The 19,747-nt window shown below is 36.6% G+C and overlaps 1 protein-coding gene across 1 annotated transcript; it reads left to right on the top strand.

Annotated features, from left to right (window-relative positions):
• The first annotated feature begins 229 nt into the window (after positions 1-229).
• LOC134652229 (thyroglobulin-like) lies at positions 230-7,280 on the top strand. Its single transcript, XM_063507399.1, has 7 exons — positions 230-451; positions 1,294-1,393; positions 3,906-3,982; positions 4,400-4,585; positions 5,102-5,273; positions 5,752-5,831; positions 7,086-7,280. Exons 1-7 carry the CDS (start codon positions 262-264, stop codon positions 7,271-7,273), a joined length of 993 nt encoding a protein of 330 aa, XP_063363469.1. The 5' UTR covers positions 230-261; the 3' UTR covers positions 7,274-7,280.
• The last annotated feature ends 12,467 nt before the right edge of the window (positions 7,281-19,747 follow it).

Raw genomic sequence — 19,747 nt, 5'->3', positions numbered from 1 at the left:
TTGGAGAAAATAGGCTGTGATAGACGGACGGACAGACAGACGCACGAGTGATCCTATTAGGGTTCCGTTTTTTCCGTTTGAGGTACGGAACCCTAAAAATATGTATATCATTACAAAATGACGTGTAAGTAATTATCTTGAGATCTTATCTTATAAAATATCAGTTCCCAATATATTAAATATTTATCTCATTGATAACCGTGCAATCACTGAATTATTTAGTTTTAACGGAATCATATCGGACACCAGTGTTTTTCACAAATGCTTCTGTACGGCGGCCTATTGTTTGTGGTCGCTTGTTTCTCGTTCAGAGAAGTGACGGCGAATTGTGAAAGGGCCAGTATCTGTGTGACGGATGCGACCGCAGCGAGTCAGTGTGGGCCAGGTCAAACGTTCGAGCCAGATGGCTCGCATATATTTGGGTGCTGTCCGGTGTGTGAAGCAAGCAGTGGTAAGGAAATTAATTACCAAGGTTTTGCATGCCGATAAGCAAGCAACGAGAACGCCATACGCTTAAAAAAAACAATCATGACGCGTCACTTCATGTTGACGTCACTGGTGACCGAAGAGCTGGCGACTTCCTCGCACATCGTATCACCTTTGTGATAAATCGAGGAAATGCCGCCAGTATCCTTGGTATAATGCTTCAAGGGCCTATTTTGAGCAATTTTAGTTTAGTAGTACCACTGTTATCTTTTATGTAAATAAATGATAAAAAAGACACGTTGGATACTTATAATTAATTGACGCCTTTATATTGGTTATTGCAAATGAACTATCTTGAATTCTCTGACGTCCAAGGGTGGTCTGACAGTTTCTTCAAGTCTCTTTTGATTGTAATTTAGGTATCTTATTAAATTAAGCTCAATCAAAAGAGTTAGATGTTTAATTTGTAGGACTGCATGGAAACATCGTTCGACGCGAGAGGTATACGGGCCAATTCGACCGTGCACATGAAATCAAATCAATATTGGATTAATATTTGAATCATATCTGTCGTTCGCGCGGGCGTCTCGCTCGCACTTATACAAATAGGAATAAGTCTGAGCGAAATGAACTAACGAATGACAGCCAACTGATAAGATTTCAATATTATATGACTCAAATATCGATTTGATGTCAAGTTCACGTTCGAGTTGGCCTGCAGTACAGTCATAGTCACCTGCAATAATATGTTACTCTTCGCCGGCCGCAAAAATATGTGACACGCTCTTATGGCTCTACAAATAAGATCGTGTCAGATATTTTTGCGGCCTTCGTAGTGTTACATATTATTGCGATACAATGTTACAGGTATACCCGTAGAGGAGGACGGCTGTAAAGAACCTTCATCGTGTTTAGACGATGGACGATACGGTCCAGTGCAGTGCAAGGGTGACATGTTCACGGGAAGGTAAACTCCTTATTCATAACATGTGTGTTTATAAAACTACTAAACTATTACGGCTCAGCGACCCAAAGATCTTGGCCACCGAAACGAGAGCACACCACTTGTTTACAAAAACGTGTTTATAAAAAGTTATCTCAAATTACAATTACCTATTAGAAGACAAAGGAAGGCAATCGGCCCGATTCGAACAATGCTAGTGGGGAGACACTCCTGACTTCGGGCAATCTCGGCTCCGTTCGGCTCAGCATTGCTCCGAGCAATTCTTATATAGGGTTAACACCACTTGAAGTCCCTTTGCGTGCACGACCACAGATAAGTTAATTACTTGAATTTTGACAACCCTAAATAGCCCAAAGAGATAGTGCCATAAGTTACAAAGGGATATCATGATTCGACCCTGAATCGCTGTCAAACTTCTGTTGTAGGAAGTGTCCTTTCTGTACGGTAGTACTATTAGTTATTACTTATTCTGTGACAATGCTTCAAAGAAGTCTTTTGACACTGACAGATCGGTATTGTATGGCTGTGGCCTTAAAAACATTGTTTGAATCAGGGCGAATGATTCACGTATTGCTAAAATATAATGAGACCCAGTTGTGGGATCTTCAAGCTGGCTCCAAAATTATTTGACCACAAACAGACGAAATTAAATTACCTTCCTATGAACACCTGAATATCATCGAGGTTATTGAATTTATTTTGTCTATCACGCTCCAAGTTTATTTTTTGTCCGCAAAAACTCTCCATTTAAAATGTGTAAATATCCTGTTTTATTTATGTACAAAAAAATTTAATAACAAAACTTCCGTGAGACAAAGACATATTAAATATATTAGAAACGGGTCACTCACGTATTTTAAGTCGAAAAACGCTCGACATACTAAAAACTTAAATTGTTTGAATTGATAGGGTACAACGAACACACTATAAATAAAACTGATACCTAAATAATTTATTTTAAAAATTAAATTCTAGGAAAACTCATTGATATGATTGCAATATTTAAACCTGACCATGGTTGAAAATATTGTAAAGAATATTTACATATATACAAAATTTTTGGTACTAAATTATTTTTGTCAAAGGACCTACCTCACGTACAGTCTTGCCTGTTTCAGTAGCTATGTGGGTATATACAATACATACGTATGAGGGTTTTGCGAATGAGGTGCTGCAAGTACCTAACTCATTCGCCATATACGTATTAGGGCGCACATTTATGACGCCTGTCTCTTCTTCTTCCTCCTGCCCTTATCCCACGTTATGTGGGGTCGGCAGAACATGTTTTTCTCTTCTATTCTCCTCTGTCTTGCGTCACCTCAGCACTCACTCCTTTCTTTCTCATATCCTCTTTCACTTTCACACAATTCAGCAATCGTTTTTTGGGTCTTCCATCCGCTTTCTGTCCATCAACGTTCATCCCTAACATTCTTTTGCCTATATGACATTCATCCCTCCTCATTACATGCACCTACTACATTTATGACGCCTGTATTAACCAGAATCATGACGATGTTTCTGAAATACGGAAATACTTGTGACCTTATTCTTATTTTTCTGAGAATTTTTCATTACATTACGAACTCTGTTCTACTGAAATTGTTCGAAGTACGGGTTGGGAATGATGTGTTTTTGCTTTATTATTTCATTCTCTAGGTATAATTCTTTGATAAACAAGTGAAATAAATTCAACGCTTGCTTTTATTAAAATTGCTTTGCAACCGAAATAAATAACAAGATAAAAACTGTTCATATAATAATTATGTTTTGTTAAAAATTATCAATAGTATTTATTTTCTGTCTTTTTTTATCAGAGATTCCATATAGCAGCGCCAATCAGTCAACCTGCAAATTAAAAGCTTGGTCGTTTTAGAAATGTTAATTGGTACCTAATTAAGTATCCTCAAGCTAATGCTTGTTTTTGCGGAATTGTTACTTGATTTTAAACCATGGGAATTTAGTAATATTTAGGCAATATTGGAATATCCCATTAACACAAACTATATCCACCTCCAATCATTGAAATGATGACTTCGACCACTCGGGCAAGCGTAAAACGAGAAAGAAGAAGAAGAGAACTAAGAATTTAATAAGTATGATAAACAACATTATATATGTATGTACAACGTTTGCGACATGAGCATCAATTCGCATCAAAAATATCTCGCATATTCGGTTTTATTAACAAATGGAATATCGGAGTAGCTGCAGGCTACAGGAAGGGCGTTGTACATAATTTCACATTCGTCCCACAAATCGTTCCAAACACGTCCCGTTCAATCACGAGATTCAAGGATGACGTTCCAATCTCTTCCTGAATTGAACGCACACCATGACCAGCATATGTGTGCGCTCTAGTTGGTAAGTATCTCGAGATCACGATACTCTGGTCCATCAGTGAGCTCGCCTTGAAGGAAATCGCGCAACCAATAGGGAATACGAATTCAGATTTCCGCGGAATCCACTTGGCTGGCAAATTGTGCTTCATTTAATTTGCATTTTTCTTGATGCGCAGATGTTTCTGTAGCGACGAAGATGGCAACAGGATATTTGGACAGATGTGGAGGAGCGAGGCCAGTGAAATGACTTGCGGTAAGTATGAAAGATGCATTGTTTTTCTAACTCAAGCAGGATCAGATTCGTTAACTGACAATAAGGCCATTTGAAGAGAAATATGTACAATGTATGTAGCTCAAATACGTAAGAGTAAGTATTTGTGAACAAATAAATTACCTATACAACATACATAAATTGATATTATTATGTATACAGTCGAACATTGATAAGCGATTCTAAATCGATGTAGATACTTACAGCTATGCATTTTTAGCCCGTCCATGCATGAAGCGTATCTAATGCTCTTTTTTAAATGTATATATGTATAAACTCTTTATTGTACAAAACACAGAACACAAATATGTGGCAAAGGACAGGCAGTACAAAGGCGAACTCATCCCTGTGTATTACCTACAGAACTCTATAGCTTTTTGTGTATCAATATGTCCACAGCATGTAGCAGAAGACGAGCGGAGCTAGAAGCTCAAGGCAGAGGTGACGTAACTCTTCACTGCACGTCGACTGGCAACTATGAGCCGTTGCAGTGTGATGATGGATTCTGTTGGTGTGCTGAAGCTAGCACTGGGCAGCCGACAGTACCGCCGGTGCCGCAGGAAAATATGAACATGCTACCGTGTTGTAAGTAAAAATAAAGGAATGTATATTCTGAGCATAAACAATTTAAAACTTTGTTGGCGACAATGGCGACTATGAGCCGTTGCATTATGGTGATGGATTCTGCTGGTGTACTTACTGAAAAATAATTATAAAACTGCTACCATGCTGTAAGTAAAAATAAAGGATTATTTATTCTGAGCATACAGAATTTAATTAAAAACTTTGTTGTACACCGACTGGGGACTGAGAGCCATATCATTGTGATGATGGATTCTGCTGGTATGTGAAGACTTGATGAATATGAACCATTTACATTTATACATCCATTATACATTTCTATTCTAGTACTATAACAATGACAGATCAATTCTCATTTTCGGTAACCATTTTTGTACTATATTCAGGTTTAAACCCCACGTATACTCGTAAGAACAATTGAATAAGGTAATATTTATTAACTTTTCACAATACAAACATATATTATTGTATTATTGTATATTTTTGTACACTCGACTTGACTAAACATTTTGGTCGTAGACAGCGCCGCCGTGATGGGGGAACAGTACCTCCGCCGCTGCGAAAGTATCGTGTACGCATTAGGGATGATCAACCAAGACCAATCTGAGCACGGGACCAACTTCCTAGGGAACCCCATTACGTTCTGCGATTACGACGGAAGCTACGGGTCTTATCAGATCCAGAACGGCATGTGAGTTTCTTTGCATTTCTTTTCTTTAAGAAGTTTTTGGGCACTGATAAGACACAGGATGTCTTTTTAAAGATGTGCGATAGTGTACACTGTAAGAACACAACTAAATTGTGTTTCGGCCTATATTAAAAGTCCCAACATTTATTTTAAAATGGTAATAATATACACATTTTTTCTTTAAATAGGAGTCAATGTTGTCTATGTTTTTCAAAAACTTAATAAAACACGCCAAAACAATTTTGAACTGTGTGTGTGAACAGTCTTTTGAAGGATTTATCCTACCTATCTTCTTAAAGATCGTTATGGAATCATTATTCTACCTACAGTGTACGGTTATCTTGAAATAAATATCTTTTCTAAAACGATAATTGCTTGAAAACCTACTACTGGGCTCCATCACTATAAAGTCCCAGTTAGCTCGGACCAAAATGTACAACAATTCTAGGAAATTCACTGTTATTTCTACTTTCCATTACAGTGCCTATTGCACGAATAAGGAGGGAGAAATTTTAGGCGCCTGGCAGGCCATGTCGAGCGAAATGGCTGGAATGAATTGCAGTGAGTATTTCTTTTATGTGGATGTTAGACTAGGGTATTTTATGCATGTAGGTATATATACGTATTGTTGACTAATATAATTTTATTTCTCAATAAATGTTTATCCTGAACATTTCATGGTTCCATATTGCTCTGTACTCTCATTAAACACTCTGGTTATTAAATTTCGTTGTATGCATAAATAAAGGATATTTTTCTTAAAAGCAAGTCGAATTCGGAGATATATTAATAAAACAAAAATTAAATCTCACGTGATTACGCTGCGAACCTGTATTTTTATTTTTACCATGAAGCGTAACTTTTGTCTTTCAAATATTTTAATTTAAAGCGAAAAAACAGGCTCCCGATTGCAATTCTGGATTACAAAGCCTTATGTAGATGAGTACCTGTATAAAATAATAAAAATATGTAGGCGATGTATTTTCTAAAATATATTACCATGATTACTTCTCTAGAGCGCGTTCGACTTTGATTACGCCGAAGAAACCTAACAAGGGAGCCGTTTTCTCATTTGTTATACGGAGAATTCTCCCCGCGCTCTCAATAGACCGTAATGCCGAACTGATATACGTGCAGATCCCACGCGGAACTAATGTACCGACGTGGAGACGTATTACCATATGCGGGGTGCTAGGGATTTGTATATAAATGTAGATACAAAACAACTTCACAAATAAAACATTGAATCTGTTAGAAAATATAAAATATAGAGATTTCTTACATAGAATAGGTCCTTCCAGCTTCGAACCAATTTCTGTAAACCACGCGTTTGTTAAGCGCCATGGCTCCGCCATTTTTAACATCTTTAAATATCTATGTAATTATGGAACTTGATTGGATAGGATTGAATGTTTTGTTATCAGACAATATAAGAGACAAGAACAAATCTGGCTTTAGCTGTAATAATACGCCATTAACGATGCAGTGAACGCTTTTGGTCAAACCATTTGTTTTGTGAAATCAACCCAAATGATTTGGAATGTTATCAATACGTTAATATCGAATTGTGACGCGAAATTAAATTAATTTAGAAATAGTGAAAAGTATGCTGAACATCACTACATAGTACAAAGTCGCTTCCCGCGGTCTATCTGTCTCTAAGTATGCTTAGATCTTTATAACTACGCAACGGATTTTGATGTGTTTTTTTAATAGATACAGTGGTTTATGTATAATTTGTTAACCCGTATAAAGCCGGGACGGGTCGCTAGTATTCAATGAAAATAAAATAAAATGTGCTTCTTTGTTCCACAGACTGCGCTCGTGACACAATGATGTATTTCCCTGAACGCGGCATGACCGTCACGGACGTCTGTCAAGGCAACGGCAACTACCGCCCTAATCAAAACGTTGGCGATGTCTACTATTGCGTCGACAGGGATGGCTATTACATCGAGCTGCTAGACGCGTGGCCTGCCGACCAATGTGCCAGTTACGCATAAATAGAGCTGTCTCATACTATTTGTTTCTTTTTAATTCTGTCACGCTCCGTGATTATTGTTACATCGAGCTGCTAGACGCGTGGCCTGCCGACTAGGGTTTGCAATCGGGATCCGAAATGTATGAAATTATCCGGGTCTGGATCCAGATCCGCCGATCTCCCCATACATTTCGGATCCGTCGTGCAAACCCTACTGCCGACCAATGTGCCAGTTACGTATAAATAGAGCTGTCTCATACTAAGGTGAGTTCGATTAAGATCGGACATCGGGTAAGATCGTATGATTCAAATTTCCGCCTATTTTGGGGATATTTATTAATGCTGGCAAGGTGATGCGATGCGCCATTTTGTTCCGCACCCCTCTTCAGTCCGCACTTGTTGCTGCGACAGACCAGACGCGTGCATTGTGCCGTTAAGTAAAAAAGTACAAAAAATGAGTTTTTATTTCGCATCCGGATATACCCTCCGCTAGTTTTTTTGGAATAACTGGTAAGTTTGAGCATTATTTGTTTCTTTTATAAATTGTATGTTATTTTTATTAAATTTGTGACAAATCTGTATATTTGGAATTTTGATACGATGCCTGTAGGCCGAGATCCGGTCTTACTCGAAGTGGTCAAAGATCGGATGCAATTCATCCGATCTTATTTTCTCAGGGATACTCAAACTTTAATACGTGTCACCACGATGCTTGATTAAATTTCTCTAACAGACGTATATATAATGGTGTTTTTTTTACATAACCGCAAATTTAAATGAGAAGTAGGTTTAAGTGCTATGAAACGAATTTTAAACATAGTTAATTAATTATACAACTGCCTAAAATATGAGTGTATTGATTTCAACGTTCAGGGTTGCATATATGTATGAGAGTTTCTTTATTTTAAATTTTCTTAATCTATCTTAATAATAGCAGACTGATTAAAATTTGGTTGATTAAGATTTGGTCGTATTAATTCCTCCATTTTCATATTATTTTATCCATATGTCCTCTTTCATCACCTTCTTTCAACCTACCGCGCTTATGGTGTCACATCTAAAAGTTTGACAACCATAATTTCTTGAATATTGAGCGCATGGTGTAAGATCGGACGGAAAAAATGCAAAAAAAATAAAAATCGGGTCGGATATGATAGCCCGAGTTACTGCTAGGCCAATTCTTCTATGTATTAGTCAGCGGATAAAACCGGTTATTTTGCAGTAGTAAACTCTATGGTACGGGCAATAGGGCCGAAGTTATATGCCCGTCCGTTCTTACACCACCAGGCAAAAAAATAATGCTGTCAATTTATTTTGTTTCCTATATTTAAACAGTCATTAAACGCTTACTTTGACGTCTATAAAGATAATAAAATTCAATCATATAGAGAATTTTATTATTATCAATTCTGTACTTGAATCATGTCCGTACCCTATCCACAAGCTGAGAAAAAAAAATCCAACATCATCTCAACCCACCTAAAAACGTCCGAAACTTACCCGAACTCACCTTATTTGTTTCTTTTTAATTCTGTCACGCTCCGTGATTGTTGAGCCATTTTAGGTTTTAGCTAAATTGGTTGTTGAATACTTACGCTATGGAATATCCAATTTAGCTAGAACCCTAAATGGCTCAAATCACGGAGCGTGACTGATGTACACGTCACGGATGTATGTCAAGGTAATGGCAACTGCCATCCTAACCAGAACGTTGACGACGTATACAACAGTAAGGACATTGAGGCCAATTCGAACTTACATTTATGATATCTTAATAATGTACCTAACTTAGTTATCATTTTACGCGTGCATTTCGCTCGTACTTCTTAGTACATAATTATATTGGCGCGATCAAAACGCAAGTGCGAATGATAACAAAATAACATCTTTCGAATTGGCCTCACTACATCAAACTGCTGCAGGTACGTGTGAATGACAAGGTCTCTTAGCATTACCCGGTTTCATTATACCTATCTCTCCAGTACGACACTGTTCTAACTGCTTTTATAATTATGAAATACCAAATCAACAATAAAATTACATTTCCATAGTAATAGGTACTTGAAAGATGCTAAATATACTGGGAACGGACCGCGGTGTAAGGGTTTACATCAAGTATATCAAGAAAAGCTTTAATAATAATAATCAATAATGTTTCTTCCTGTCAGAAGTGAGAATATCACGAGATATAATTTCGCGAGATAACACTTTTATGCTACCCTTGTCTATATAATTATTATTACACGCCTGAAGTGTCTACTCGAGTTTGAAAGGTCGTGCACCCCTGAGAGCAACATGTTTTCAACAAGCCGCCTAGGAAACTATGCTCGAATCTTTACGATACCTCTGGGCATTAGCGAGCAATTTGTTCGCTCTCTTATTCCGAAAAATACCTGTAAAGTTTATTGCCACAGTGCAAGTTACTAAAATCATCATATTTACAGCTATCTAAATATTTGGGACGAGGAAAATAAACCCTTTCAATAATACTTCACCGCTCCATTCACTTAATTAACCCTTAGAAGTTTTCCACTCATAACTTCAGGGCCCACTCGAAATCTTAACAGCATTGAACGTAATTTCACCTCAGAATTATTAAATGAACACCGCAACTTGCGATTCGCGTTCGCTGAAATATAATTTAGCTATAATGAGGGCTATAAATAAATATTTACGACAAAACCCATTCAATTAAAATTGAACGACCCACCTTGTTACTCAACTTTCGTAATGAATTAATTAATCCTGCTCTGGGAATGTGGACACCGACATAAATTAACCGAAACAACTTTATTAAAATTTGGAAACTTTAAGTTACCACCGATCGCCGTTCCGGGGCCACAAATTCGGCCGAATTACTAATTTACTTGGCATTTAGATGTAATATCGTCATTATTTGAGCGGTGTCCTTTCGACATCGAATAGGCTTACTTTGCCCCAGTTTTTTGTTCATAAATAATTGTTATAAAAGTTTGGAGTGACCCTTTTTACGGTTTCAGAAACAATGGGGAACTTCTCACAAATTGCGATCATTAAAACGCGTAACGGTCGTGTCCAGCAGTATGATTATGACATGACTAAGTGTTAAAGTAATATAAGGCAGAATGTTCATCGATCGATACTGACAGGGACATTTATTGGATAAAAATCTATATTATTATGATGTCTTGGTAACACCTACTTTTAATATACGCGTTTATGCGTTATGTAAGTTTTCTGTACATTTTACCGAAATTTCAATTATTTAGCTGAATCGGATCCTAAGAAATATTTAAAAATTTACTTCAATCACATATAAAATTAAATAAATTTACACAGTGATCTAAATAAAAGGTTATAAATCTGTTTGCTATTAACGACATTCATTTTCAAACTGTTTATACGCCAACGTTTTCACTCACTTGAATTTTTAGTCGCTATTGGCGACATGTTTCGGGCCCTTCAGGAGTGCACCGCGCCCCCCGCCCCTGCCCTGTCAGCGCGCGCGCAACGAGCGACGAGGCGGGCGGCGCGATCAGTGCACGAGTTGCAGTCGCCGCGAGCACTGAGGAAGGACCCCCGAAGGGCCCGAAACGTGTCGTCAATAGCGACTAAAAATTCAAGTGAGTGAAACCGTTGGCGTATAAACAGTTTGAAAATATGTCTCACGAAAGTTTAATATAGGACATTAATTTTTAACAAATATTTATTTATAATAAATTTGATGTTTACCTCAAATCCTCGGGACGTCAGGCACATGGGACAAATGTACCCAATATGTTTACTGCATTACTTTGGTGCATCGCCAGGGATATCTGCAACAAAAATACACATGTGTACATAGTAAACATATGTCTATTAAAACGTGTCACTCATGTTTTCAGGAGTCGTGAGTATGTAATATTACTTAATGTCACGTGAGTTTATTATTCAAAGTAAATTTTGTTTCGACTCATTATGCCGTTAACGACTAAACAAACTTCGTATCAAGAAGTGTTAACCCTCTCAAGTCTCTGCTCTGGGCAAAAGGGGCCCAGGGCTCAATAAATTTTAATCTATCTTTGGTTAAACGTCAAACTTGAACGATTAACAGTCAATTTCAAACACTGATAGCGCCTTGGGAGGACGCTTGATCGTGTTAAAATGATTAAAGCCAAGAAATCACGTGTCGACACTCATTTAACTTTAGTTTGTTTTCGATTTAGTAAATTAGGATAGACGCTTTATCAAGTATGGAAAGCAGCAAAATGAAATGGTAAACGAAACTTAATTTACCCAGTTAGTATTTAATTCTTACTAATTGATGTTGACTGAGCAGTTGAATAATAAAGAGGCTGTAAGCGTGATAGGCATTTAATTAAGTAATGAAATAAATACGTAACTATTTAATCGAACAACACAACTATTTAATGAAAAACAAATTTTTAAATTACCTGTACTTGAACGAACTAGTGAACTTAACATTTTTAAATCTGAATGCCGTGAAAGGAAAACAAACTTTTACTAATTCGGCAATTTCCAAAATAACTCCTTTAGGCGATGTAATTTTATGTCAGAACACAATTTCGTATTCAAAACACAATTATGTGTCTTAAATATAAATAAATAATAAAATAATAAATTGAGCCTATATACGTCCCACTGCTGGGCACAGGCCTCCTCTCATGCGCGAGAGGGCTCGGGCTATAGTCCCCACGCTAGCCCAATGCGGATTGGGGACTTCACATACACCTTTGAATTTCTTCGCAGATGTATACAGGTTTCCTCACGATGTTTTCCTTCACCGAAAAGCTAGTGGTAAATATCAAATGATATTTCGTACATAAGTTCCGAATAACTCATTGGTACGAGCCAGGATTTTAACCTGCGACCTCCGGATTGAAAGTCGGACGTCATATCCACTCGGCCACCACCGCTTCTTAAATATTATCTAATAAAGCCAATGTATTCAAAAATTTTACATAAATGCAACAAGCGCAGATGACACTTGAAATAAAAATGAGAACGAACTTGTTAGGTGCTCAAAGTATTTGCAAGTAGGTATTATAAGTACTGCATGTTTTTGCATTTTGTTCTCATGAGTTGTGTTATATTACGATCCGCTTGTTTTTCCAAAGTACTTAATATCAGACGGAGTGTTAAAATATGAATCAGTAGAATGTGTGTAACAACCAATTGCTTAGTATTACGATATAAATAAATACTTACTTATGGTTTTGCAATTCAGAAATATAAATAAAACGCATGGTAGGTAAGTGAAATGTATGGAGATAGGTATTAATATTAAGTATTTATATAGATATCTCACAATGGTACTATAAATATGTATATAATATTCAAATCTCATAAGTAGAGCCAGAGCGGCTACTTAGCTAATAACTTCCGGACAAACCCTCACATTACCATTTAATTACGCAACAAATCATAACTACGTATTACACCTATTTTACAATCAACTTCAAAAATAATTTCGAACCCTTTAATTTTCAGCGTCCTAACTTACGAAACCTAAACTATGCTTCAATAAAGTCATATTTGCATAGAAAAAGTATGCCACTTATGTCATTTTCTCCTCAACAAGGTAAAGGTTCCACATCGCGACCCTAGTCGATGACACGTGACTCGTAATTACCAATTTAGTGGTGTTTATGATTCCCCAGGGCAAGAGTTGGGCGGCCGAACCGACTTTAATGAGTTAAGGATGTCACGGTATGTAAATCACATATTACCAAGGATATCGAATCAGTAAGTTTGTACGGTGCCGATAATGTACAGTTAGTTGCAGAAATAACTGACCCCTACATAGAAACTTGCAGGAGGGTCATCTCTGCAGCTGACTATACATGAAGGTTGATAAACGATAATTAATAAAAGACGTCAAGATTTCAAATAATATAGCTCCTACTTTTGGGAATCGGTAAATAATACCCTTTATGAAAAACCCAATATGTGACATGGAAATCAAATTATATTTAATAAAAAACTACTTACAAAACTTTAGCTCCTATTAACATAAAGTCAAAGCCTGAAAGTTAGCAACACTTTCAAGAGTGCTTTCCAAACACACTTACATGAATTGGACATTTACAACCACTAACGCCATCTACGCAATAGGCGATGAACTACATCAAGACAAGGCCTCCTACAAGTAAGTTCTACTAGTGTATTCGTAGCGTCGCATGTTGTCATGGTTTGGTCTACAAATACTTAACTGATAGTTAAGTATTGTTTAAAAAAGACATACAGTGTAGTATTTAATTTCAAATAATCTGTTACAAAACGTAATATTAAGTGCAAGTGCATATGCTAGCTGCATAATAGCAAGTAGATACATATTATATATATTATATTAATTTCGTTAGCGGACTTTCGGGCCTACTGCGAAAAAACCAAACTCGAAATTTCTATTGAAATACATTATATGTAAAATAAAATGATAGGGGAAATATTATTTATTATTTAATTAAGGCGAAATAATAATCCCTTTAATGGATCTAGGTCACCGTCATAGAGAAATAAGTAGGTAACCATAGAGTGCTCAGTTCATACAGCAGTTTTGTTACTAAAACGTTTATTATTTTCGTAGTCGACATCTAGCGTCAAGTAGCGGCGTTATCAGTACTGCTACTAGACAATAGATGGTCCAACTAGGGAACAAATCACATTAATTAATTAATTAGCTCTTTTTAACTTTCTAAAATTATTTCATGTTGACCGGCTATCATGAATAATGTACTGCTTATTTGTCTTAGTTTTCGATAATCTGTCCAATCTCGGCTCTCTTTCGGATATTTTTATGATTTTTTCTTTTGATTTGTACCTACTGTACCTATGTAATTTAATTCTTTTTAGCGGCGCAAAAATAGAGCAGCCGCTCAATTTTCCCTATCACTCGATCGTAACCAATAGCCGGGATCACGTACAGAAATAAAGCATCCAGAAGAGCCGTAGGTAATAGCAGGACTTCCATAAACAAGCACCCTCTATTATTACAAGCGCCTTAATCAAAAGATAACATCTTAGCATCGTAGACGCGACTTAATCGGGTCTTCATGGCTACTTTCGGTTTACGATCTTTATTCACGCGAATTACAATTTACCTGGTGTTTGGTAATACCGGCGCGAAATTTCGAATGCGGTGGAGCGCCCGATTTGTGTTTATTTTATTCCCCTGTTTGCTTCCGTTGGCTCTTGTTTGGTTAAAAAACAGATTGAATTGCGATAATCGTCATTCCTTCATTCCTTTTGTCTCGTTTGATAAAACAGAATAAATGTTTTAGATTTAATAAACATAAACTACCCATTTATAATTGTACGAATATTAACGACTTATCACCGAATGATGATATTCCAAACAGTTGCTAAAAAAGTGTGTGTAGTAGTAAAATACTAACTCTTTGACAAAAACAATTTCTTAAGCAGAAAAAATTGATTGCACGAGATACCTAATTTATATAGTACCGACTATATATTCGTACTACTTATAGTAAGTTGAGATGTACCTAAATTTTGACAGTTAAATTTTGACCCTTATTTTTTCGAAGCTAAGACCTACCGTTTAATTTAACTGATAGGTAGCCTTAGTGTCATTTATAAAGGTCAATTCATAATTGTCAAAATTACTTCTTACTTTCCTCCGACTATACCTAGTATATTAGATTTGCCTGCTCTTAAGTAATTAATGATTAACTGTAAACAATTGCACTTGATTGTGCAACAAAAACAAATGTTAAGTTAAGGGTTATAATTTTTTGTCACGTGAGTAAGATTTAAATTTACGGCACACTTACCTACACAATAATGCGCCAGCTATCCTGCGCTGCAAGCAATCGTAAAAACGCAAGTTAGGTACCTAAGTCGAATACAAAAAAAAATTAAACCACAGACTACAGACTTTTATTATAGGTTACTGAAACTTAGAACAGTTTAAAATCTTTAGCTTTTTAACCTCATTCTGTCTCTAACTTGAAACGTTATTTCCCAACTTTTGTCGCCGTAGTTTTTCGAAGTGAAAACTTGTAGTACCTAAACCCAAAAATAGCGTCGATGAAAAGAAGACTAAAGCCTAAATAAGCATCGCCATAAAATAAACCCGCCAGTATTTTTCCTTCGAGCGAATGGTAGTTCGGATATTGTAAGATCGTAAAATCGCTTTCGTAATATCGATAATCAGTTTATTACTCGATGTTTATGGTTAAGACAGAGCCGTTCCTGCAATTATGTAGAACTGTAACTATTTTAAATCGCCAATATTCTTGACAAAGGGTTTGCAAATAAAACATGTATGAGTACTTTGTATAGTCCTTTTAGAGTACCCTAGCCAAAATGGCAATAATGACACCCTTAAAGTTTCGTCATGTAAGTCCGTCCTTCTGTCTGTCTGTCCGTATATAACAGCCATTTATTTCTATAAAAAAATTGATGTAGTGAATATTTTTTTAAATGATTGCTTTGAAAATCGAAAGTAGGTATATTTGAGATTAGCAATACCGTACTGTAAATGGTGTATACTAAAATAGCAAGTCACCGCTAAAGAAAACATATCGAACTAGAAAACTAATAAAAATCAATCATCCAATTCAGTTAACCAACTAATTGAAAACCGGCCCATTCCAAACAAATACAGGGCGAGCAAAAACTACATCAATCAACGTATACATGGTGATTATCCGTTTCCATCCACGGATCATTAAGAACCACCAATTGGTGTCGGGCTTAGCGGACCAATTTTGTTTAGTCTTTTTGTCTCTTTCACAATTTGAACATTCGACGTCGGAACTGCAGAATTCACAGAACATGTTATCTCAATAGCTCAAGCTGGTTGCTTGTGTAACTTGACCCCTAAATAAATACGCATATTTTAGTACTTACTTAGCAATTGCTAACTTGTTACCTTTTTTATTGCTCTATATACCCTTTTAGTCGGAGTGTAGGCCCTAAAACACGGCGTTGCGTGAACAAGAGATTTTTTTTTTAGCAGGATTAGTCCTTAGGACCCAAGGATGGATTTAGGAAGTGGAGCCACCGAGATGTTTGATGTATAATTTTAGGGGTGGCTCTCAAATTTATCTTGTTATCTATATTATTTAAGCTACTAGGCCAAGTTTGGTATCATTTTCGTATAAATCGGGGACCCTTAAAACCCCCCACCTGCATCAAAAATCTGGGTAGCTCCACTTCTTAAATACATCCTTGGGTCCTAAGGACCAATCCTGCTAAAGGAAATCTCTTGTTCACGCAACGCCGTAGTTGACCTGTTTAAGTGTTTATGCTCTGAGCACACTCAACTATTTGATTCTCTAAATTAAATGAAGCAGTGAGAATCAGAATCTATAAGAGATATAAATTACATTTTATGGGACAGTCTTACACAAAACACAGGTTGTATTCTTACTCGTAGAAACAACGACTAATTTGAAAAATCCAAATAAATAGTTCAAATGCATCCTGAGGTACGAGTATAGTTATCGTAAAAAAATTGTGGCAAAATGTATCAGTGTCTAAAGGTTGCAAATAAAATAAGTATAGTTGGTCAAACCAAATTGTCAGTAAATAAGAACAAAAAAAAACTATAGGTACTCATGCTTTTCTTTTGGTTGCTAGTACTAGTGTAAGACAAAGATAGTATGATTCTCTCTATCTATGTTTGAAATGAGACCATTGACAAACTATACATAAACGGTTCCATTGTAAAATCTATTCCTTATGGTTTATACTTCCGCAATAAAACAGTTTCCGGTATTTCTGACTGATTTAACCTGATTTTATTCCATCTCCAAATCCGTAAATGTTTGAATGTTCGAAAATGAAACACTATAACATTCAGTTCATGCAATCGTTATTTTTTGACCCCTTACTTACAGTCTTGGCTTTATGTTATCATTAATTGTCCTAATGCTGGCATATCGAGTCCCTATTAAGCGTACCAATTCATAATCAGATTCAGAGCGATGGTGTTGGCTAACCTGCCGTGCGTGTTAGAACCCCATGCAGGGTCTTAGTCGGACGGACGGGAAGAGGCCAGACGGTCTCACTCTTGTTCCTTGGGCTAAAGGTCGGAGTGTGGGATGCTACATGTGTGAGCACCTTTGCCGCATCGCATCTTGCACAGACAATACGTGCGGCTGCGGGGGCTGCGGAGAACGCCGCGAGACTGAAACATGCCAAGTACTCAAACTTGAAGCCGGTTTACGATTTTGTCCCTCTCGCTGTTGAGTCGGCTGGTCCTTGGTGTTCCGAGGCGAAGATTTTTGTGAGGGACCTGGGAAAACGCTTGCGGGATAGGGGTTGCGATCCTAGGTCTGGTTCGTACCTGGTCCAGCGTATATCGTTGGCTATTCAGCGCGGGAACGCCGCTGGTATTTTGGGGACATTTGTGCCGGGTACTTACCGGATTAGGATATAGGTTTATGGCTTATTATTTATTGTGTTTTTTGTAATGACCAATTTCCTTTATAATTTGACGATGCGTGTTGCGGATGACATATGTGAAAAAATGCATTTTATTTTAACGAAACCTGAGGTGGATGATCTTTCTGTATGATGACGAAGCCTGCGCTGTGGATCTGAAGGTACCTATGCTGTTATTATTATGTTGGTTTAATAAATGATTGTTTATCCTATTTATAATATAAGTAATTTTCACATGAAAGTGTGCTTAGGTATATTCGACATTCGACAGAGCAATCTCGCCCACTCTCGGCAAGAAATGTTAATGCTACCTGTGCTCCCGATACTTCCGTTTTCCTATCGATTCTCTAAAATTAAATTGTCCTTTAATTTGAATTCTGTTCGGCATTCGGCGTTTTTAAATGCAGGTGAAAATTAGGCAGCAGTTATTCGTAGCAATGGAATTTTAAATTTACGAATGCGTGAGGGCACATGAAAGCTCTTTTAAAATATAGCTCCGTAATGTTTTTATTCATGCCGAATGGGGAATGAGTTGGTGATTTGAATTTATATGGCAACCGTAAGTGAATAAACCTAGCGTTATGGACCAATTTCTTTATTTCACGTTACAAACAAAGAAATGATCCAATGGTATTATTAGTAATTTCCGACATAAACTTAACAAAATTGTTATTGACAATTTATTACTTAAGTACTTATACATATTTCTAAGTGGGACAAGTGACAAAATTGATGTCAATAACAGTTCCGATTCAAAGAGGCGATTCAATTTACTAATTTAAATATCTTAATAAGCCGTTGTAATATCCTAAATCCACTTATAAAAGTAAAATAAATGACAAAAAATAAACAAAAAATAAAAAAAATCTTGTCTGATTTTAGTAAGAGTAGGGGCATTAAATTGCTCGTTGTTTATGGAGTTAGAAAAACATATTACTGATCACGACTTAAATGTCACCCTGTATATAGATATTCGCAGCTCATGGTATTGACTCGAACCTAATGATAGCAAATGAGAGTTCAGTTCGGTTTCCCGTTCTTACGTGCCAGATCGATCGGAGTGTTGCATGTGGTGTCACCCGACACAACCCGTAGTGTGCTACTAGTTCGGGCTCGACGCCACGAGTTAATGATACCTAGTTCTTGGAAGGACTGTCGATATGTTCGACCTAGAAGATCGCAGATTTGATTCACGCTCTTGGACCCGTGTGGTGTAGTAACTAGAATAGAGTAGACGTGTGCATGGGAGGATCATTCTGCTAAACTGCGAGAATTATACTAGGTCATAGAGTCAGAGGTACGAGACGACGTATTAAAGCGTTTGAATGCGAAGACGGAGCAGGAATCCTGTTCTGAAAATTAAAGAGTGAAGATCCCTGAAGAAATACATATATATATATATATATATATATATATATATATATATATATATATCTATATTTTTTAATGTAACTTACTGTCTCCTCCATATATTGCTTACGTCGAAATAAATCATGATATCGTACTAGGTTCAATAATATAAAGTGCAACCCATCTTAACTCATTTTCGTTTGATTCTATGGTTGACTGGTATAGAATGCTTAAAGGTATTAAGTCTGCCTTTTTAATCATAATTTGTTAAAATAAACAAATAAATAAAGACAAGACAATCCGACGACACTCTTAATACAAGAAAAAAATATCTAATGATTTAGGTTTTTTATATTACGTCGGTAGCAACTAGCAAACAAGGATACCTACATAAGAACATTAAAATTATAATGTCGCTGAAGACTTTGAGTTGAATCTTTGAAATTAATACTCCTATAACATCTCTCAGAAAGTCGGAATCTCAAATGATGATATATTCTTCCCGGAAACAATAAAACTTGTCGCTCCCAATTTTTGTCATTAATACTGGTTACGGCGCGTGACGCATTTAATTAATTTATTAAGGACAGTTATTGCACACAGAATAGTTACTATAATCAGTAATTTCAGGGCGTTTCGAAAATTAAAACGCATTTCACCTCTTCTTGAGGTATTTTTCATGTGTTCCGTGGATCTTTGAAATACATACTTAGCAAAATCCTTTGTTCGTGCTGGTACTGTTTAAGTGGTTTTTAAG

The sequence above is a fragment of the Cydia amplana genome, chromosome 11 (genome assembly GCF_948474715.1).
Source record: "Cydia amplana chromosome 11, ilCydAmpl1.1, whole genome shotgun sequence".
Taxonomy (NCBI): domain Eukaryota; kingdom Metazoa; phylum Arthropoda; class Insecta; order Lepidoptera; family Tortricidae; genus Cydia; species Cydia amplana.
Note: the sequence above shows the minus strand (reverse complement) of the source record. Positions and strands in the feature narration are given on the sequence as shown.